The following is a 22,237-nucleotide window of genomic DNA, read 5'->3' as shown; positions in this document are numbered from 1 at the left end:
TCCGTAGGCTCGCAATTTGGCGTGTCCGCCGTGATGCACATTTCAACAGCCCACGTCCTTTCTCTGGAGAGCTAAGGAAGGGACTACGTCCCCCAGCAGGCACTGCCGCAGAGAGCGAGTGATAGGCAGCCATCATTACTGTAGTCAATTTTTCCCGTTTCCACAGGGAGCAGCCTCAGTGCGCGGACTACAAAACCCAGGTCGCCGTCTCCCCTTCCCTCCGGCCCGCATCTTTCTTGATTGTCCCCGCCCCTTTCCCCTTCCATTGTCTCGACCACAGATAATGGAGCGGAGCTGGGAAGACTGCAACTCCCGTCAGGCTCTGCGCCACAGGGAGGGGGGGATTTCGATATTACAGGCAGGCGAGGAGCCCAAGGTGGCAGAATGAGGCGACGGGGAGAGGCCAGGTAGCCTGCCATCTTTATAGTAGTCTCCTTATTCTCGCGGTTCCGCCATTCTTAAGGCACACTAGAAGACTAAAAAACTACTACTCCCATCGCACCTCATAAGACCGACTGCTAGTCAGGTGTACGCCCCTCTTCCGCCATCTTGTTTGTAGTCCTCATTCCTTTTCACCTTTCCATTGTTCCTGACGAGTAGAAATGGCAGCGGGAAGGCAGCAGATGGACTGCGACTCCCGTCAGGTACCACACACGCGGAGGGTTGTGGACAGGAGGGCGTGTGAGTGCCTGGGAAGGAGGTCGGGTCGGGGGAGAAGGCCATCTTGTTTGTAGTCATCGTTCCCGCTCCTTCTCTATCCTCTGCAACGGGGAGCCTCGGGGCAACCGGACTATAACTCCCGGCATCCTCGGCTCCCGGCTTGGCACGCCCTCCGCCATCTTGTTTGTAGTCCCCGCTGGCCCCAGCGTCCCATTGTTCCTATGGTATCACCGGCGTCCGCAGGACTACGATTTCCGTCGTGCCCTGCGCGTGTTCGCCCTGGAAAGTGGAGGTGGTGGGGAAAGGAGGGGGCAGGGGGCGGGGTTCCTCTGGGAGAAGGAGGGAGTAAAGAGGAGGAGGAGGAGGAGGGAAGGAGGAGGGAGGGGTGGGGGAAGAGAGGAGGAAGGAGGAAGGAGCTCTGGAGGGATGAGAGAGGCGGCCAGGGCCCCGGGCCGAAGCAGCGCGGGGCTGGGGGACCAGGGGGGCTGAGGCACCCCAATTGCCCCCTCCCCCTTTCCCTGCCCCCTTCCATCCTTTCCTTCCACCTTCCAGCTTAAGGAAGGGGATTTATTCAAATTTTATTTAAACCCCTATCTCCGGAGGGTCGCGCGCTGGGGGGAGGGGGCGAGGGCGGGGGCGCGCGCAGGCTGGGGGGGCGGGGCCGAAGCAGCTTCCTTCACCCCCCTCCGCTCGCCCCGTAGCCCTAGGGCAGGGGGCCGCAGTCTAGGGGCGGGCCCAGGGGAGGGGGGCAGGTTACAGGGACCCCCCCCTCCCCGGGAACCGGCGGTGGGCGGGGCTTGAACCCCGGAAACGGTGGGGGGGCCCAGGCCTGGTCCTGGACCCCTGGGCAGTGGGAGCCGGGAAGGGGCCAGTTAAAGGGCCGGGGGCACTGTGGAGAGGTGGGGTGGGGGGAGGGGAGCTGTGACTCAGACCCCGGACTGAGTGGGGCCCGGGCAGAAGCTGAGCACCCTGCGCCCGAGGAGCCCCCGTTGGCCTGGGGGGGCTGAGGGACTGAGCCCCCCAGAGCAGGACCTCCCCCTGGAAGGGCCGCGCCGCAGCCCGTGGGAGGGCCTCGCCCCTGGCGCCCCCCATCTCCACTCGCCGCCGTCCCGGCCTCCGCCGGAGGGAGGGGCCGAGCGCCCTCGGGGGGCCGTGGACCCCGGCGTTCTGAGCGTTCCGCGCCCCGCGCCGCCCGGCCCCCCCGCCGCCGATGGCCGCCGACCCGCCGGGAGCTGCCGAGAAGGGAGAGATGGCTCCCGGGACACGTGTGAGGTGGGTTCATGCGGCTCCTCCTCACCCCCAGACCTGGGCAGCTCCCACTCCCATTCATCCTCAGCCCGGCCTCTCTCTGCCTTCCCCGCCCCCAGCCTCGCCCTCTCTTTGCTCCAAACTCCTCATCTCCAGCCCTCCTTCCTGTTACCTCTCAACCCTGGGGAACTGGCCTTCCTTCCTAGACCCTGCTTCCCCTTGCAGACCCCCATCCCTGCCTGCAGTCGCCGCCCTCCAGGCCCCTCCCCTGGAGCACTGGAGGGCCCCTTCCCCCCATGGATGGGTCTGGAAGTCCCTGGAAAGGGGGAAGCTGGGGTAAGACTCTGGCCACGAAGAGACCCTCCAGGCCTGCTGAGTCTGTATGGGATCTTGGAGGATCTGGTTTCCATGGGAAGGGGAACCCAAGGGATTCTAGACAATTAGGAATGGAAAGCAGCCTGGGAAGCTTGGGGGTTGGGGGGGAAGACATGTAGGACTGAGCCCATCCTGAGTTCTGTGGAGATGTCAGGGTGGATTCTAGAATGCCAGGGAATCTGGGAAATTGCCCAGATTGACATGAGAGATCCAAGAGGAGGGTGTCTTGGGGCAGAGGGAGCTCTGTGGGGAGCAGAGGAGTTGAGATGTTGGACTGAGGAAGAGCTCTGAAGCAGCATTGGGGGGAGGGGTGTCTCAGAGCCCTGGGCAGCAGAGTGAATCTTTAGGGATGGGGGAGGGAAGCATCCCATTGGATGTGTTGACAATGTATAGGTTTTGGAGGAAGAGAGATTGGGTGGTAGTTGTGTGTGTGAGAGAGAGAAAGGAGGGAGGAAGAAAGGTCTGGAGCTTCTATCCAGGAATCTGTGGGTATTTTGGAGGTAAGTCTGGGAAATTTTAGGTTGGAGAATCCATGGGGTGTATTACATTTGGGTAAAAGAGGAAAAGTTGGGGCCTCTCTAAGGTAACTCCACAGAAAAGGAGCCCCTGGCTTTCCAGGGAGCTTTGGTGTGGGGATGTCAGTGCAGAGGCCCTAGTCCCTTCCTCATCTCTGGGCTAGGCAAGAGGACACTGAGGAAGTGTTAGAGGAAAGAGGAGTGAGGTCAGAAAGCCAGTTCTCAGACTCCCAGAGGAGCCAGGTGAGCTGCTTTGGAGAGAGAGGCCTTGAGTGGAGGGAGTGTTGTTCCCCCCCCACCCCCACCCACCTCCCCTGCAGGAGGGATGACCTCCTTGTCTCTCCCTGGGTAAGAGGGCAAGCTCTGGTTGCCTAGGAAAGGGGGGATCTGCGGGAGTTTCTCAGGCCAGGGCCTCAGTGGTCTCACCTGACCTGCCACCATTTACCCATAGCCCTCGGCGTTGCTGACGCCCCCAATGTCGTCGAGCAGCCGGGGGCCGGGGGCCGGAGCGCGCCGACGCCGAACCCGCTGCCGCCGCTGCCGGGCCTGTGTGCGAACTGAGTGCGGGGACTGCCACTTCTGCCGAGACATGAAGAAGTTCGGGGGGCCCGGGCGCATGAAGCAGTCGTGCCTGCTCCGGCAGTGCACTGCCGTGAGTTCTGACCCCACCTCATCAAACACCCTTGGGGCTTTGGGTACCCTTCCCCAGCTGGCCCAAGGGCCTTTCTGGGGGTGGCTGCTTCCTGGCGTGTACTGTAGAGTTGCTGTTTATTCATGAATTTTTTCACTGTGTTGTTTAAATGTCCACCAGGCCCATTTTCGCTCCAAGCTGGGGGCAATGTTAGGGAACCCAGGAGAATCTAACCTAGTGCCTGCTTTCATGCTTTTCCCAGCTTCAGAAGCACAGACCCATAGAGAGCTCACCCTGCCTTGGTCTTGTACCCCTCCCTAGAGGAATTTGTGTACAGAGGCCCACTTCCAGAGCCAGCCCCTGTGAATAGGTCTTAGCCTTCTTTGGCCTCTTCCTCACCTGCCAGAGTGGTCCTGAAGTTGAGGCCAGGCTTACCCTTTGCTTGACCTTGAACAAACACTTTGAACCTCAAGGTGTCTTTTCTGTGAAACGTTTTCTTTGCCGAGTGTAAAGATTAAACAGTGGCATGGACGTGAGTGTTCCTGCTACTGGGCCCAGCACACAGTAGGTATCTGGAGAATGTGAGTTTCTTCCTTTAAGCTTCCTGGGGCTCCAGAATGTGGCCCTTCTCCAGCAGCCTTAAGGAGCCAGCTGCATCCTGCGCCCCCTCCTGGAGGACCACCACCTCCTTTTCCTTCCAGCCACTTTTTGCTGCTGCTTTACCCCACAGCACTCCCTTCTCTCCCTTTTTACCCAAACCCTTGCCTCGCTTTCCTGTTTCTCCTTTCCCGACCTACTTTTTCCTTGGGCCTGTCTCCCGACCTTCAGCGTCCCTCAGATGACTATGTGTTACCACTGCCCTTCCCAAAGTCAAGTTGTCTCAGGGCTGCTCTCTTTCTCATGGGACTTTTTAGTGTTCCCAGGAGTCTTGCCAAAACCTGGTTCATTGTAGGCTCCAGAGCAACCCTTGGGCTGCCCATTGAGCAAACTCAGAATCATCCCAAGCTGTTGCCACGTCCTCTGCAGCTCTCTCTCGGTAGTATTGTCATATTTCCCATGGTTTCTCTTCTTTGGCAAAGCCAGCTACAATTTTCAGGGTCACACACACAGACCCTGATTCCAGCTGCAACATTTCCAACAGCGATAACAACTATGTATCCGGTGCCTCTCATGCATTATCTCATTCTTCCAATAGTCCCACAGAAGAAAAATGCTTAGCACCATTTTACAGATGCAGAAACAAAGACATAGGGAGGTTAAGTCACTTGTTCAAGGTTACACTGCCAAAAAGGAACAAATTCAGGATTTGATCTCTTGGCCCGTGGGTTCTGAATTTCATCCAGCATTGGCCAGGCTCCCCAGACGGAAGGGTTTCTCCCCTGTTGCTTGCTTTCAGGGTCCCTAACACCCTCTCTTCCCCAACAGCCCGTGCTCCCACACACAGCTGTGTGCCTCTTATGTGGGGAGGCTGGGAAGGAGGACACAGTGGAGGGAGAGGAAGAGAAATTTGGTTTGAGCCTCATGGAGTGTACAATCTGCAATGAGATCGTCCACCCTGGCTGCCTGAAGGTGATGGCCCTGGGGGCCCTGGAGTCTGAAGGTGATGGCCCTGGGGAATGCTGCCTCTGGGTTTACTGGCACCCTACATCCACTCCCTGCCCTCTGCCTACAGATGGGGAAGGCTGAGGGTGTCATCAATGCGGAGATCCCTAACTGCTGGGAGTGCCCTCGATGCACCCAGGAAGGCCGGACCAGCAAGGTAAGGATAGGGGCTGGGCTGGGTGCTGGACTCTGGGTAGGCAGTGGGTCGGAGAGCTGGATAGAACCTCACCCTCAGCTTCCATCTCCCCAGGATTCAGGTGAGGGACCAGGCCGCCGCAGGGCTGACAACGGCGAGGAGGGCGCCAGCCTGGGGAGTGGATGGAAGCTGACGGAGGAGCCGCCGCTTCCACCACCCCCACCCAGGCGCAAGGGCCCCCTACCTGCTGGGCCCCCCCCAGAGGACGTGCCTGGGCCCCCCAAAAGAAAGGAGAGGGAGGCAGGGAATGAGCCCCCCACCCCAAGGAAAAAGGTGAGCCAGGGAGCATGCTCACTAGGTCTAGCACAAAGGATTCTGGGAGCAGTAGTCTTGTTCCTTGTTGGGGAGGGTGGGCCTGGGACGCTGTGCTCTGTGGGTTCCCCAAGGGGTTTTTGGGAGATGTAGTTCAGGAGGTATTGGGAGGAGGATGGAGCATGCTCAGTGGGGAGGAGAGGTACAGGTGAGGTGCAACTGGTACTGGGCAGGGAAGCTTTGGGAGCTCAGGGTGCTTCAGGTAGGAGGGAGAGAGCCTGCTCAATTTAGCTGCTACAGAGGAAGAAGGAGGGGCTGGGAAGGGCCTGAGGGGGAAGAAAGAGAAGATGAGAGCATGCTCAGTGAGCCAAGACACTGTTGGGGAGGTGAGCATGCTCAGAGTTCTTCCTGAGATGGGGGCTTCTGGGATTTGTAGTTTAAGAAGAGAGCATGGATCTTAGCTTTGTGGACAATGAGGGGCTAATGGGGTCTTTCCCTTTCCCCATATTTCCCTCTTACTCTGGTAGGTGAAAGGAGGCCGAGAGAGGCACCTGAAGAAGGTGGGTGGAGATGCCTGCCTCCTCCGAGGATCGGACCCAGGCGGCCCCGGCCTTCTGCCCCCCAGGGTTCTGAATCCAAGCCAGGCTTTCTCGTCCTGCCACCCTGGGCTCCCTCCCGAGAACTGGGAGGTGTGCCGGGGACCTCCTCCCTCCCCCTCCCACCTTTCCTTGCCCCACCCTCCACCCTGGAGACAGAGATCTGTCCCTTCCTGCTCACCTTGTCTGCCCCTGCCCCATTTGGCCACAATGGGCATCTGGACCCCTGGGAAGAGTGGAAGGGGAGAGGTGGGTTGGGGCCAGGCTTCAGAACTTTCCAAGAACCCTTGGGGTGTCATCTGATCCATTTGCATCATCTTTCCACATCTTAAAGGGAAAAAGAACTGAGTTCAGATCCCTGCCCACTGACTCCCTGTGTGGTCTTGGCAACTTGTCAGCTGTTCTGAACCTTGGTTTCCTCATGTGTGAAGGAGATGATACTGCCTACCCTACCCACCTATCTCACAGAACTGTTTACATCTAATGAAAGTAAATGAGTTTTGTGAACTGTGAAATGTACCTAGGGTTGTGGAAAAGGAGGCCCAGAAAGGTTAAAAGACTTGCCCAGGGTCACACAGCAAGGCTGAACTTCAGGTGTCACTTTGCCCTGACACACAAATGCAAGGGTCTGCCTGATTGTGTTCAAATCCTGCTTTTGCCATTTGTCATTTTGTAATCTGGGCTAGTCACTTAGTCTCTCAGAGCGCCTGTCTCCTCATGTCTAAGAAGAGTGGCCCAGGTTGCCATTCCGTGCAAGCACTGTGAGAGTATGTTGAGTTAGCGTGAGACGCTCTGTCACTCTCACATCCTTGAACAGATACTTGGAATCGTCTAGTCCAGCATTCAGTGTTGCAGGTGATGAGCCAGGGGTTTCCAAAGGCCACAGAGAGTTCGATAGCCAAGCCAATACACAAAACTACATCTCTAACTGTTCTCCATATTTCACTGCCTTTGGAAACTCATAAGCTGTTGAAACCCATAGGGCTTCTAATTCTTTGAATCAATGCCTTCATGTGACAGATAAGGAGACCAAGGTCCAGAGGGACATGGTGTGGCTGAGGCTTCACATCGTTCGGGGGCATAGCCACGACTGGAACTCGGGACCGTCTCTTGGGCTGCTCATCTCCTGCTGACTCCTCAGGGGCAGGGAGGTGGGACAGTGCACCCCAGGCCCTAGAACAGCCTCCCCCTATCTCCTTGCAGAAACCAAAGCCGCCTTTGGCCTCTGCTGAGGGCCCGGCAGTGCCGTCCCCATCGCCACAGAGGGAGAAGCTAGAACGTTTCAAGCGCATGTGCCAGCTGCTGGAGCGGGTGCCTGACACCTCCTCGTCCTCCTCAGACTCGGATTCTGACTCCGACTCTTCAGGCACATCGCTGAGTGAGGATGAGGCCCCTGGCGAGGCCCGGAATGGGCGACGGCCAGCCCGGGGCAGCTCGGGCGAGAAGGAGAACCGCGGGGGGCGGCGGGCTGTGCGCCCTGGCAGTGGGGGGCCCCTCCTCAGCTGGCCCCTGGGCCCCGCCCCACCGCCCCGGCCCCCACAGCTGGAGAGGCACGTGGTACGGCCCCCACCTCGAAGCCCTGAGCCCGACACGCTGCCTTTGGCTGCTGGATCCGACCACCCCCTGCCCCGTGCCGCCTGGCTTCGTGTCTTCCAGCACCTCGGGCCCCGAGAGCTGTGCATTTGCATGCGAGTCTGCCGGACTTGGAGCCGCTGGTGAGTGACCTGGACAGGCCTGGGTTCTCACTTGCTGTGTGACCTGCAACAGCAGGTTGTGATCTCTTTGGCTCCTGGTCTGTAACCTGTGCACATTTTAGTCTGATACTTTTGTATTTGCTGTATGCAGGCTCCTTTCCATTTGTGAGCTCGTTGAACTCTCATAACAACTTTGTGAGGTGGGTACTATTATTCCCTTTCATAGATGAAGCTGAGGTCAAGGTCATGGAGGGGACGTAGTGGAGCCAGGAATTTGAACCCAGGCCCTGTGGCTCCAGAATCTTTTCTTTTAATAACTATCGTTTACGAACGTTCAGTATGTGCCAAGCATAGTGCTGACTGCTGGACGTGCGTCACCTGACTTGTTTTTCACACAGTCTTTTTTCTGAGGACAGTCTCATTATAGGTCCTATTTACAAAGAAGAAAGGTCTTTGCTGAGGTGGCCCCTGCCTTCTCAGAGGCAGCCATTCTTGGGACCCCTGGCTCCCTTGGTAATTTCTTTCTGCCCCGTAGCCACCACCAGCTCCCTTTGCCTATCCTCCCCTCATCTCCCCACTGCTTTCTCAACCTTGTTTGTTCAGAAATGTCGGTCATCCTCCCAAGCCCCTGGTCTTCCTCTTTGATCCTGCCCCTGACAAAATCCTCCCCCAACCCCATCAAACTCCCACTGTACTCTGTTCCCTCTACAGAGCACATAGAGGTCTTTTGCCTGCTGATCAGTTTTCACTCAATGATTCATTTTCATGTTCATGTCCCTTGTTGGCATGGTACTTTGTCTGTTTTATCTGTATGTCCCCACCATGGGACAAGGGCAGTGTAGGTGCCCGAGAAATAATTCATTAAATGAGAACATTCAGGCTCTTTCCCAGGCACTTACAGTAGACCAGGCATTGTTTTGGGCACTTGGCAAATTGTTGGCTGACTTGTTCCTCGTAGTAGCAGCCCTGTGAAGGAATGAGGGACACCTGAAGTCACAGCGCAAGTTCGTGGCTGAACTCAAACTTCAGTCCTTTTCCTTTAGACTCTGGGGCATTAGTTCATGCCTCTGGTCCCTGTGGAGGCTGTAGAGCTAAGAAGATGGGAGTACAGGCTCTGGAAGCAAATTGCCTATGGTTGCATCGTATTCTTTCTCTGATAAGCTGATGCTGCTGGGCTTAATTTAGAAGTTAAGTTTCTTAACTTCTCTGTGCCACAGTTTTTTCTTCCATCTGTGAAGCCAGGAGAACCAAAGCATTTACTTCATAGTGTCTTTGTAAGCTAATATACTTAACGAATTGAGGATGCTACCTAGGAAATAGAAACTACTCCATGCCTTAACTGTAATCGTTATTATTCACTCAGTTGCAAATATTGACTGGAGGCACAGACTTTATATCCTCAGAACACAGGTCTGTGCCCTTGAAGAGTTCCCAGTCAACCCGCAACATAGAAGCAAATAGAGCAATTACTGGGGATCATCACCCCAGCTTGTGTAGTGATTGTGTAGTGATTGAGGCCACTTTGCTGAGGCCTCCTCAAAGCCAAGTCTGCTGGGCACGTGGGATCCAGAATTGAAGAGGACTTGATTTCTGCCTCAAGGAGAGACTTGCGACCAGAAGTGGACGAAGCAGAGAGGCTGGACTGCACAGTGATTTCTAGCTGGGGTCCTGGAGTCTGGCCTTCGTGGGTGTCATCCACTGGGACTTCCGCACTTCCTGGATGTATGGCCAGGGGTGGATAGCGATACCTTTCATGGCCTGTTTTCTCATCTTTAGTCTAGGGTTCATACTCTTACCTTGTGGGGATTAAATGAAGTGGTCCTTGCAAAGCACTTAGCACACTACCTGAAAGGCACTAAACACTATATAAAATGGTGGCTTTTGATAAGGTCGAAGGTAGGGCGGAGCAGAGGTACAGTGGGACCAGTCAGGAGGCTCGGTCAGGCCCGGGCACAGAAGTAGGGGCAGGAGGGGTAGAGAGGAGGGACTTGGAAGACGGCTATGCTCACCACTATACCACCAATGCTGGCAAGAGAGGAGGCACTTGGGCTGAGAACTTTTTAAGAAGCAGAATGGCTTGCACTCAGTGACTAAATGGCTATGAGAGCAGCAGGGTGACTCTTTGCTGAGTTTCTGGCCCACAAGTTTCTGGGTGGGCAACAGTGCCGTTCCCTAAGCTCAGGAATACCAGAGGAGGAGCAGGTTCCAGGGAAAGCAAAGTGCTCAGCTCTGACATATTTGGCCCAAAACTTCTGTGGTCCAGTCAGGAGCTAGCGAGACAGCAGATGGATGTACAGGTCTGATGTTTGAGAGAAAGATCCAAGTTTGGAAGTTTTCATCCTATAGGTGGCAGCTTCCAGAAAGGACAGAAGACGGAATGTTAGTATTTGTGAATTAGACAAAGAGCAGCCAGAGACATGGAGGAGATGGTGGTGGTATCCTGAAGAAGAGAGATTGAGGAAGGAGTAAATGATAAAGTGTAGGATGTTGGCGAGAGGTGGTAAGAGACCAAGAACCAGAAATGGCAACTGGATTTGCTATGAGAGGCCTTGGTATCCTTGGCTGTGCTACAAAGAGTTAGGGGGGACCAAAGCCAGGTTGCATGGAATCAAAGATGTCAGCTCCAAGGGAAGGACTTAATCTGTTTTCTTCTGTGTCCCTAGTTTCTAAGATGGTATCTGGCATACAGTAGGTTCTAAGACAGTACTTGTTTTTTTTGTTTTTTGGGTGTTTTTTAATGTTTATTTTTGAGAGAGACAGAGCATGAGTGGGGGAGGGACAGAGAAAGAGGGAGACACAGAATCCAAAGCAGGCTCCAGGCTCCGAGCTGAGAGCCGGATGCGGGGCTCAAACCCATGAACTGCAAGATCATGACCTGAGCTGAAATCAAGAGTAGCATGCTTAAACGACTCAGCCACCCAGGCGCCCCTAAGATAGTACTTGTTGAATGGGTGAATGAATGAATGGAAGTGAGGAAATCAGGATGGTGTGTGGAAAGAGGTAGTGAGGGTGGAGCTAGAGAGGAATTTGTAGGTGGGAGAGCAGGAAGTTGTAGGCTTTCCTGTCTGGTGGCTTTTATCTTTTGGCACTGGGAGGCGAAGTCAATGTACCAAGAGCGAGGGGAGGGGGCAGCCAGAGGAAGTATGGTGGAGTTGTTGAGTCACAGGGAAGAGGGTTGGAACTTTGGAGGACATGGGCAGAGAGGGTGGCAAGGAAGGGACTAGAACACAGGGTCAGGACCAGTTGGGGGCTGGGAATAAAGGCCTGGAGATGGGTGGGTAGGAGGACAGTGGTGGCATCAGGGAGTCCAGATTGCTGAGAGGGAAGAACCAGTTTGGGCTGGTAAATCTGCATCCCCAAAGGGCCTCTGCAAGACAGAGGTTTAGAACCAGAATTTCAGATTTGGGAGGTGGGCTTAATGGGGTGCTGACTCAGTCGGGGTGGCTGGGGTCTAGAAAGAAGTGAACGGGTTAGGGAACTCACACATCAAGCCCTGACGCCCCTAGATGAGCACATGCGGTGCCTCTTAAGAGTTCTTGCCTCTCACCTTAGGCGTCCTTCCCCAGCTTAGAAAGACCGTATCCATGGCTCCCTGCTGCCCTCACAACAAACTCCCACAATTCTGTTGGACGTTTGGACGTGTACAGTACCTCACCGACGGCACTAAGTATTTCCCACACTTCCCCCGTACGGTCTGCCTTCATCTTTGCAGCAAACCTTTGAAGTACCGCCTTTACTCTCTTATGGTTTGGAGAATGGAGGCCCAGAGAGGGTGACTCAAAGCATGGAGCTGGCAGAGCTGGGATTCAAATTCCTATCGAGCTCACACACTTTACCTCTAGGCTCTTGTGGGCATGACAGTCCAGCCTGGCATTCCAGCCCGCCTTGACACGGTGGGTCTCCCCTGGGCCTCCTCTGAGGTCTTCCCCCGGGCTTTAAACCAGTCACAATTCAGGCTCTCAATCCAGACCGGCTTGGTTTAAAGCCTGGCTTTGCTGCCACTTGGTAACTCTGGGATCTTGAACAAGTTTCTTAATCTCTTTGCCTTAACTGTTAAAAAGGAGATGATAATAACAATATTTACCTCCTAGGGCTGTTGTTGTGAGGCTAAATGCCTTATCTATAGACAAGTACCTGGCACATAGTAAACTCTCAGTAAACACTAGTTGTTAGTACCATAGACATCATCCTCACCTTCCTCATTATGGTGAGCTGATGAATTGCCCTTTGTTCCTGCTGCCTGAGTTTCTCAGGGTGCTCTCTTTTCTCTCTGTGTCCTAGGCCTGCACACTGGTTCTTCCCCATCTGGAACATAACACCCACTTTCCTCCCCTCACTAGAATAACTACTGTCTTCTTAAAGTCTCAAATCAGGCTGTCTCCCTGGGAGGCTCCTTGTCCAGTCCTCTCATTGACCCTTATTATATCCTTTGCTGCTTCAGTTACCGTGGACTGGCCGTGTTTCCCCCATTTTCTGATAGCCCAGTGGAGGCTGGGCGCTTAGGATCAGTAGGGCAATCGGTGATTGTTGGCTGCCGTTCTTAGGTTTAAACCCAGTGTCCTGGTCATTCAAGAGTAAAGGGACCAATTAGTTCAATCCCAGAAAAGTCCTGGGAGACTTCCTGGGAGAAGAGGCACTGGAGCTGTGTGTTGAAAGCTCTGGGTTGGTTGGCATTTCTGGCAGAAGCACAACATGTACCAATCTATGTTGGCTCCAGGCAGCATTGTATGTCAATAAGCAGGCAGGTCGTTTGGCCTGGCTATCGTGAAGTGGGATACAGAAACAACTGGGGGGCCCGTGTGTGCCTCCAGGGAGAAGGGTTCCCTTCTAGCTGTGGAAGATCCAGGAGGACTTCAAGATGATAGTGGCAGTTGAGCTGAGATTCAAGACTGGGTTGGAGTGGGCAGGATTTCACTGAGTAGAAAAAGAAAAAGGGCAGGACCTAGGGGCAGAAGCTGCGTTGAGGATAGGTTGGGTTTTTTTCTTTTCTGTTTTATAATCGGAGAGATTTGCAAATGTTTATTGGTTGAGTGGAAGGAACCAGGAGAAGTAGAGGCTAGAATGCCAGAAGAGGGGGGGAAGTGGTAGGAAGCAGCAGGCGGGAGTGGAGTTGTTTGGATTGAAGCCTTCAGTGTCTGTGCCCCCAGTATTCCCTAAAATGTCATACAAGGCGCTGGCGGTTTCAAGTGGCACAAAAGCATGGCTTAATCCTTCTGTTAGTTTTGAAAAGGAAGTCTCTCCATTGGGTGCTATTGTATCTTTAACACTTCTCAATACTTATCTCCCTGTTTAACAAAAATAGTCTTCAGGTGGTAGCCTAAAGCCACAGCAACACCTGCCTAGAACTTAATAGCCCTGGTCTGTTTTTATTGTACATGTTTCTAAGGTTAACATATGTATGTGAAATAATACTGCCTTTAAGTGCGAAGTGGGGATCAATTTAAAGATCAATCCATGTTCTGCACAGAAGGGGATAGCAAATAACCGGAGTTGGGAACCACTCTCCCAGCTCAGGGCTTCTTGCAGGGAAAGCCCTTCAGTATGAGGGGTGGGAAGCAGGGAAGACACAGCCTCCTGGGCCCTTCCCACCCCTGCTGCTTCTGACACAGTCCATCTAGCCCAGTGAGAATTTCCTGACATGCCTCTGAAAACTGGAAGAGAGTTTTCTAACTAAGTCTCAAGGAACTTTAGTGTGCCACAAAGTGTTTATAGGTGACCTGGGGAGAACACTGGAAGGGTTCCTGGTAAAATAAGTTTGGGAAGCCCTTCTCTGGTTTTGCTGCATGTTGGACTAGTCAAGGCTCTCAGAAATGCTGGGATCAGGAATTCAAATTCAAATCAGGATTTGAAACTGAATCCTGGGCCCTACCAGGCCTTCCATAAACACTGATTAAGTGAATAAATGAAAAGCTGAGATGAAATGTGTTGTGGGGGAAGGCCCGGTGGAAGCTTCAGGGAATTCACACTGGCTTTGCACCATTCCTTCATTCAACAAATGTGCAACAGATCACCTGGGTGCACCTGGCACAGTGCTGGGTACTGGCCCTACCAAAGGAGAAAAGCCAGACCTGCCCTTGTAGAACCTCCATTCTAGTTGTAGAGACACAATGATCAAAGAGAACAGGGTTGTAGGTCAAGCCTCAGGCAGTTGGCCATCAGAATGGGGCAGATGTGGCTCAAAGGCAGAGATTAATAAAGGATATGGGAAATTCCCATGAGTCATCATAACTTAGCCAGGGAGAACTCCAGAAGTCCAAGGTGGGGTGGGGGTGGGGTGGGTAGGGGCTGCTGACAGATCCCTATGGTGTTACATTAAATACACCATGTAGGGTGTTTGTGTCTTTGCTAAAATGCTTTATAAGCTGTAATGCCTAAAAACATACAGAAGCCCTGTGGGGCTGACTGAGTCTGGATCATTATCCTCATTTTATAAAGGGAGCATCTGAGGCTCAGGGAGAGGAATGGACTTGCTTGGGGTCTCACAGCCAGTAGGTGATGAAATAGAACCCCAAACCCAGTGCTCTTGTCCTGAGGAGGGGAGCTTCCTGCCACCCCCTGCTGTCTTTGTGGGCCAGCCAGGCCAGAGCTGTCTGTGGTGGACCCTTAAGTAGGGAGTTTTGTGGGTTCCCTGAGAGCTGAGAGCTCTGTCTCCCTCTTGTGGCTGATAGGTGCTATGACAAGCGTCTGTGGCCTCGAATGGACCTGAGCCGGCGAAAGTCACTGACCCCGCCCATGCTCAGTGGTGTGGTTCGTCGCCAGCCCCGAGCCCTGGACCTCAGCTGGACAGGTGTCTCCAAGAAGCAGCTCATGTGGCTTCTGAACCGACTGCAAGGTAGGGTTGGATGGCAAGGTAGGACAGAGTGAAGAGGGAGACGGTCCTGGGATGGAGCATCAGCTTCCTGACCTTCCCTCCAACCCCCCAGGCCTGCAGGAGCTGGTGCTCTCCGGCTGCTCCTGGCTCTCCGTCTCTGCCCTGGGCTCAGCCCCACTGCCGGCCCTGCGGCTCCTGGACCTTCGCTGGATTGAGGATGTTAAAGACTCCCAGCTGCGTGAGCTGCTGCTGCCTCCACCAGACACCAAACCAGGTGTGGCCCCTGTTGGCTCATTTGCAGAATGGGTTGGGCAAGGGGAGGGAGTGGGTATGAGGCCTCCAAGGTCTCTTCCAACTCATGCTGGATGTTAAAAGATTTGAAGAAAGGACGAGCACAAGTTTGATTAGAAGGCCTTACTTGGCCATTGTTCATCTGCTGTGCGTTCCACCGTGTGATAGGAGCTGTAAGGGAACAGGGATGAAGAGGAAGTAGCCCCCTAGAGGGGAGATGGTTATGTGATGAAACACGGTATAAAACAGGAGGATGATGTAAGAATTCTGGAAGAAGCTAGGGGCATGGCTGATGGCAGATATGAGTGAAGTCACTGGGTGTGGTGGGCACTATTGGAGAGCCTCCAAAGGGAGCAGCGGCAATTGCCAGGGAAGAATGCAGGCCCAAAGAGCCAGAAGTGGATTTTTCTATGAGATATCCGTGATTTTATTTTATTTTTTAAATGTCTGTTTATTTGGGGAGGAGGACAGAGAGAGAGGGAGAATCCCAAGCAGGCTGTTAGCAGGGAGCCTGACTTGGGGCTTGAACCCACAAACCGTGATGTCATGACCTGATATCATGATGATATCATGATGACCTGAACTGAAATTAAGAGTTGGGCACTTAACTGATTGAGCCATCCAGGTGCCCTGAAATATCCTTGATTTTAAATGATGGCAGTTAATTTAACATTCTTTTGCTTATTTTATATATTTTTAAATGTTTATTTTTGAGAGAGAGAGAGAGAGTGTGTGTGTGAGCAGGGGAGGGGCAGAGGGGAACAGAGGATCTGAAGTGGGTTGTGTGCTGACAGCCGTCGGCCCAATGCAGGGCTCAAACTCACAAACTCTGAGATCATGAGCTGAGGTGAAGTCCGATGCTCAGTCAACTGAGCCACCTAAAAGAATGTCACTAACATTCTTTTAAAATTCATGTGTGGACCAGTAAATATATGGCTGAGCAGTAGATTTGGCCCTTATGCCCCCTTGCCCTGTAATAAAAGGATAAGGGTTTTCCTGAGAGGATGGAGCAGAAAGAGGGAGCCAAATGACTTGGAAGGTTGCATAGGGCTGGTGGTATCATCTCCTGAGTCAGGCCAGGTACTGCCAGGGAAAGTCAGCTTTTGTTATTGAACACATAATCTGGCCCTGGCCCTGTGTAGGGCCCTGGAGATCTCAAACTGAATTGGTCCCATTCCCTACACTGGTGGAACCCTAGTAATGCAGAAGAAAGAGAATCAGAAATGGAAAGTTAGGGTGTGATAATGGTAGTGGCTATGGTCAGGGCAGGGGTGGGGAGCAGTGAGAGAATTCCTCCCTGAGTTGGTGCTATTTAAACTGGGTCCTGAAAGGGACAGGGTTGTCCCAGGGAGTGTGAAGCAGGAATAAACAGTTTCTTAGGGCATGAGGCCCATACTGACAGAGGGGGGTGCTGGGAGCTGAGGCTGGTCAGATGAACAGAGGCTGGTCACAACAGAGGTGTGGGTTAGGAGCACTGAGGCCCGGAGCTTCCTTGTCTAGCCAGGAGATGTGATGCTAACAACAGCTTCTCTGACCCCCACTAGTCTGTTCTCCACACTGATGCCAGGGGAACCATCCAGAAGGGCAAATCTGTCCATGTCTGCCCTGTGCTCTAAATTATTTCTCATAGCCCCTTGGGGCTCTCTGGATAAAGACTAATACTTTGTCGCTAAGGCATGGCATGGTCTGGCTCCCACTGACACAATACTATCCCTGCATTTCAGCCCCTCCAGCCCCAGGACCTTTGCCCAGTCTTCTTTGTCTAGAATGCTGTATCCTCCTTTGTCTAATTAACACCTAGTCATCCTTCAGGCTTCAGCATAAGTGCCACTTCCTCCTGGAAGCCCTCCAAGATCTGCGCCACCCCCCACCCCGCCCCGCACTGTGCACTAAGATCAGAGTTCCTTTAGAGCTTTGAGAGCAGGGGGGCCCTGGGTGGCTCAGTTGGTTGGGCATCTGACTTCGGCTCAGGTCATGTTTTCATGGCTTGTGAGTTTGAGCCCCGCATCAGGCTCTTGCTGACAACTCAGAGCCTGAGTCTGCTTTGGATTCTGTGTCTCCCTCCCTTCCCCCGTGCGCGCTCTCTCTCTCTCTCTCAAAAATAAATAAACATTAAAAAAAAAAAAAAATTTAGAGCTTTGAGAGCATCCACTCCCAGCTATCACTACATAGTTGTGATTTGATGAAAACCCATTTCTTCTCTTAAGCTCCAGGAGGGCAGGGGCTGTGCTCACTCTAGCCCTTTGCTTTCACAGCTCACTTTTCAGCACCTTTCTCCCCACCCCATTCCCCTTCACAGCAGTCTTGGAAGGGGGTAGACAAACATCTAGAAGTCTCTTACTATCTGGACAAGCCACCAGAGGCCCAGAGGGACTGAGTGACTACTGCAAGGCACACAGGCAGAGCTAGCCCAGAGAACTTCCCTGTTGCCCACTCTTACCAGCATTAGACTGAATCAGGAAAGTGGGGGTGAGGGTGGGCATTGGGAACTGTTTAGTCCATGAAGTGAGAAAGTGCTGTTTGGCTGGCACACTGACCCCAGCTCCTCCTGCCTGAACTACCTGAGGAGCTTCCAAGGATGAACCTTCCAGGTCCTTAAGACCTGTTACACCCACGTTTCTTTCTTTTTTTTTTTTTTTTTAATAAATTTTTTCTTTTTAACATTTATTTATTATTGAGAGACAGAGAGACACAGATCATGAGCAGGGAAGGGGCAGAGAGAGGGGGAGACACAGAATCCAAAGCAGGCTCCAGGCTCTGAGCCGTCAGCACAGAGCCCGACACAGGGCTTGAACTCACAAACTGCGAGATCATGACCTGAGCTGAAGTCGGACGCTTAACCGACTAAGCCACCCAGGCGCCTCTACACCCACCTTTCTTATCTTGGCTCCCTGGCTCTGTGTAGCATTCCTGAAGCAAAATTTCAAGTTCTTCTATTTCCTTGCTTTCGTCCCGCTGTTCTCTGCCTGGCGTGTTCTTCTCTCACTTCTCTGCATGTTTAAATCCTTGAAAGCCCAGCTAAAATGCTGCCACCTCAGTGAAATCCTTGTAGATGCCTACTTCCCCTGCCCAAGCCAGGAGTGACCTCTCTTTCCTCTGCTTCCTCCTGATGGCTTTTAGCTGTGGCCCGAGATTGAAGGCATCTGTAGGTGTATCCCCTTTCTAGGCTCTCTACTCCTTAAAGGAAAAAACGAGGTAGAATCCAGTTTGCCAAGTCAAGTGTCCACAAAGGTGGCCTGGCAGATAACAGAAGGGTTGCGCTTGGTGAATGACTTTAGGGAATAGCATCTTGCAACCCAGCTCCCAGCTAATCATTTTCAGGTGAAAAAGATAGCCCAGTGGTGCCAGATCTTATAATTTTTGAAGGAAAAGCTCTATCTAAATTTCTTTATGGAAATGTCCTTTTTGTGGCATTAGTCATTAATTTAAGAAAATTTTTAGCACTGGGGTGCCTGGGTGGCTCAGTTGTTTAAGCATCCTACTCTTGATTTCAGCTTAGGTCATGATCTCGCAGTTTGTGGGTTCAAACCCTGCATTGGGCTCTGTGCTGACCATGCAGAGCCTGCTTGGGATTCTCTCTCCCCCTCTCTTTGCCCCTCCCCTGCTCTTGCTCTCTCAAAATAAATAAACTTAAAAGAAAAAGAAAGAAGAAAATTTTTAGCACTGTGCAGACTCCATAAAACACTTGTGAAGGCTAGTTTCATAAATTTGCGACATCTGATTTAGTTTATCTGTGGGCTAGGCCAGTGCCTGGGAGGCAGATAGTGTTGTGGTATGTGGTCTGTTGTCCTACTCTGTTACTTCAGAGTCATGTGACTTCCGACAGATTGCTTAATGATTTTAACCTCAAAGTTCTCATCTGTAAGCAGGAGTGATAGTCACAGTCTCCCACAGCTGTGGTTCTTACAGTGCAGTCCAGACCAGCAGCATCAACACTACTAGAAAACTTGTTCGAAAAATAAACTCTAGGGGTGCCTGGGTGGCTCAGTCGGTTAAGTGTCTGACTTCGGCTAGGTGGTGATCTCACTGTTCATGAGTTTCAGCCCCGCATCGGGCTCTCTGCTGTCAGCACAGAGCCCACTTCAGATCCTCTGTCCCCTTCTCTCTCTGCCCCTCCTCCACTCACGCTCTCTCTCTCAAAAATAAAAACATTTAATAATAATAATAAAATAGAAACTCTGAGGCCCTACTATCTAAATTCTGGTGGCAGGGCCAGCAACCATTCTAGGCAGCCCTCCAGGGGACGCAGAAGAGTCACTGGCCTTGGGGCAGGCTGCCACTTAGCCCACCTTAGCTGGTGCCTGGCCCACACTGAGTGCTCAATTAATGATGGCTAGTGTACCCTAGGCACTTAGTTTAAAAAGCAAAAAAAAAGTAATGCAGGAATGTGGTAGATACAATAAAAGAAAAGCAGGCCACATGCTTTGGGTGTAGAGATGAGGGGCATGAGTTCTTCTACCCTGGAGATGAAGAAGAGGCCTCTAAGCTCAGACCTAAAAGCCTGGGACACCAGCCAGGCATAGGATTGAACTTCGGTGTCCACAGGCAGAGTCTCAGAGCAGGTCACCTATGGAATTTGGCCCAGGTGTTTGGGAGCACAGGCGTGGAGTTAGGAACTGAGACAGGGATGAGACCTAATAGGAACTGGAATGTTGTAACCAAGGAGGTGCCTTCAGGGTTTTTGGTAGAGGAGCCTGTATTTGAGAACAGCTCTCTTTGGATGCGAGGAAGGAGAGGAGAGACTAGACTGGGTGAGGAGGCTGTGGCAAGAGTTCAGGCAGGAGTGGTGTTACCCCAGAGGGGTGTCTGGGGAATGGAGAAAAAGGGATTCAGCTGATGATGTTACTAATGGAAGGAGAGGGAAGTAGGAGGGGAGCCTGGGATGGCAGTTTCATTGGGGATGGCATTTGTTGGATGAGTGAATATACATTGAGCACCTATGTCCCAATTGTTAGGGATAGAGCAAGAACAAGACACAAACTCTTGCCTTGGTGGAACTTACATTCTAGTGGGAGGAGAGAAAAAAAGATGTCACATGTTAGAAAAGGGGAAAAAATAATGCAGGGAAAAGGGAGGAGTATGTGGAATGTTACCGAGTCAAATGGAGTAATCATGGAGGGTCTCACTAGGGAGGTGATGTGAGCAGTGAACAGATTAGATGAGGTCAGGTTGTGTGGTTGTGTGGGTGTTTGGGAGAAGAGCAGGTGGTGCAGGTGGAGGCTCTCTTATCTCGGAAGCAGTTTATGGATCGGTGAGGAATAGGTGTGGAGACACAGGTAGGCTAGATGCCTAGGTTTGGGCACAGGAGTGGCCAGGAGTGCTGATCTCTCACCTGCCTGCCCAGGGCAAACAGAGAGCCGTGGGCGGCTGCAGGGGGTAGCAGAGCTGCGCCTGGCGGGCCTGGAGCTGACAGATGCCTCCCTGCGGCTCCTCCTGCGCCACGCACCCCAGCTGAGCGCCCTGGACCTGAGCCACTGCGCCCACGTCGGAGATCCCAGTGTCCACCTACTCACAGCCCCCACTTCCCCACTCCGGGAGACCCTGGTGCACCTCAATCTTGCTGGTAAGCAATCTGTCCATCCTGCTAGTGTGTTTGTCCCCGAGACCGGTGGCCACCCTCTGCTCACCTTCCTAGTCTCAGTTACCTCTACCCCACCCCTAGGTTGCCACCGCCTCACGGACCACTGCCTCCCGCTGTTCCGCCGCTGCCCGCGCCTCCGCCGCCTAGACCTGCGCTCCTGCCGCCAGCTCTCACCTGAAGCTTGTGCCCGGCTGGCAGCCGCTGGGCCCCCTGGCCCCTTCCGCTGCCCAGAGGAGAAGCTACTTCTCAAGGACAGCTAGTTGGGTGCCCCCCCACCCTCCCCCAGGACTCATCAGGAGCCTGGACCTCGGGCCTTCATTTTATCCCTGCCAGGAGGCCAGGTTACCCACCTCATGACTTGGGATTCCTGCCCAGGGACTCGAGCCAGCCTCCCCCCCTTTCTGCCCCCTGCACTGATATCTCTGGGGGTCTCTCCTTCCCATCCCCTCTCCCTTCCACCTGCTTCATTGTCCATCCCCTGGGGGGAGTGGGTCAGAGGTACTGGGGGTTGCTGAGCCAAAGGGATGGTGGGAGGGGGGTAAGGTGCAAGTTTGAGGGAGGGAAATCGGGGAAAGGGTATCTGCACACAGGATACTGGGAGCCAGGGGGCTGGGGGAGGTGGAGGATGGGCTGGGGGAGGGGGGACAGAAAGCAGACCACCAAGGGTTCAGGGAACAAAGACCAGATACTTGGAGTTGGGGGGTGGGGGGGGCCAAAAAGGGAAACCAGAGGAGTAATTGGGGATCCACATGTCAGAGATGGGGGGGAATCGGGGAAACAGGGGAAAGCCAGGGCTGAGCGAGGGGTGGGGGCAAAGAGCAGGTGTGGGGGCAGTAGTACCCCCTCAGGGGGTCACACCCCTCTCCTAACTCCCTCCCCAGATTTCAGTTCCTTCCCCCACAAGCCCTGACTCCTTGAACGTCACTGACAATGGCAGCTATTGCGAGGAGTGGGGGCCCGCGGGGTTCAGCGCGGCCCAGGGGAGTGGTGAGGGGTACCCCAGCCCCCTGCCTGCCTCCCCACACAATACTTGAACATTCATCTGTACTGAAGTGTTACTTGAACCGGGGGAACCTCGGACCTGGGGGAGCCAGAGTGAGGGGACTGATCCGCTTGGACTGAGACTGAGACTGGACCAGTGGGCACCCTGCTTGGACTGCGCCACCCCCAGGCTCTCTCATGCTTTACTGTATTGAGCAGCTCCACCCTCCTGACCGGGGGTGGGGGAGGGGGTGGGGTGCCAGCCCAATGATGGGAAAGATGGGACTCCTCCAGCCTGGCTCTTCCCTCTCTTTCATCGTCATGGAAACTTGTATCCCATTTGCCCAGGGAACTGCCACTCCTGGTTGCCATGGAAATAGCAGCCAATGGACACCTCCCAAAGCCAGTGCTAAGGCTGGAAATGGCCCCTCTTAGTTGCCATGGGAACTTAGTAACAGACTCTTGGCCCTCCCCTGCCCCCCTCCAGGATGGGGGCGGGGTTTGAGGAGGCAGGGGGAGGAGTTGGGGCCAGGTCCCGCCCCTCAGCCCCGGCCTCCCGGGGCAGCCGGGTTGTACCATGTAGGGGAGGGGGGATCTATCCACATACCTCAGGTAACAGGGAGGTGCGAGGGTGGGGGGAGGGACTGGGCGGACCAAAGGCCGGAGGGGAGGGGGTTCTGGGTATGGCGAAAGGCTTGATAATGGGACCGCTTGGGGAGGGGGAGGAGGCAGCCCGGCGGGGGCAAATGGGGGTCCCAGCCGGGCTGGGCCCCTGGGCCCCGGGTCTGTACAATACGGTTTGCT

General features: G+C 53.7%; 1 protein-coding gene across 2 annotated transcripts; it reads left to right on the top strand.

The window, feature by feature from the left end:
- Positions 1 to 1,326: 1,326 nt before the first annotated feature.
- Positions 1,327 to 21,075, top strand: FBXL19 (F-box and leucine rich repeat protein 19). Of its 2 annotated transcripts, none has more exons than XM_019436326.2 (11): positions 1,327 to 1,932; positions 3,250 to 3,450; positions 4,855 to 4,998; positions 5,102 to 5,188; positions 5,282 to 5,500; positions 6,007 to 6,039; positions 7,279 to 7,790; positions 14,438 to 14,601; positions 14,693 to 14,854; positions 20,216 to 20,434; positions 20,534 to 21,075. In XM_019436326.2, exons 2-11 carry the CDS (start codon positions 3,274 to 3,276, stop codon positions 20,710 to 20,712), a joined length of 1,896 nt encoding a protein of 631 aa, XP_019291871.1. In that variant the 5' UTR covers positions 1,327 to 1,932; positions 3,250 to 3,273; the 3' UTR covers positions 20,713 to 21,075. The 2 variants fall into 2 exon arrangements, with proteins under 2 accessions (XP_019291871.1, XP_019291873.1); XM_019436328.2 differs by having other exon boundaries at positions 6,007 to 6,168.
- The last annotated feature ends 1,162 nt before the right edge of the window (positions 21,076 to 22,237 follow it).

Source organism: Panthera pardus, unplaced genomic scaffold, assembly GCF_024362965.1.
Source record: "Panthera pardus isolate Hobbes unplaced genomic scaffold, ASM2436296v1 HiC_scaffold_5, whole genome shotgun sequence".
Taxonomy (NCBI): domain Eukaryota; kingdom Metazoa; phylum Chordata; class Mammalia; order Carnivora; family Felidae; genus Panthera; species Panthera pardus.
Note: the sequence above shows the minus strand (reverse complement) of the source record. Positions and strands in the feature narration are given on the sequence as shown.

Bases quoted from the DNA above. Each gene is read 5' to 3' on its own strand.
- FBXL19 (XM_019436328.2), top strand. From the start codon at position 3,274: ATGTCGTCGAGCAGCCGGGGGCCGGGGGCCGGAGCGCGCCGACGCCGA. The intron at 5,501-6,006 runs GTGAGCCAGGGA...TTACTCTGGTAG, and splicing joins CCCCCACCCCAAGGAAAAAG to GTGAAAGGAGGCCGAGAGAG. The intron at 14,602-14,692 runs GTAGGGTTGGAT...CCAACCCCCCAG, and splicing joins GCTTCTGAACCGACTGCAAG to GCCTGCAGGAGCTGGTGCTC.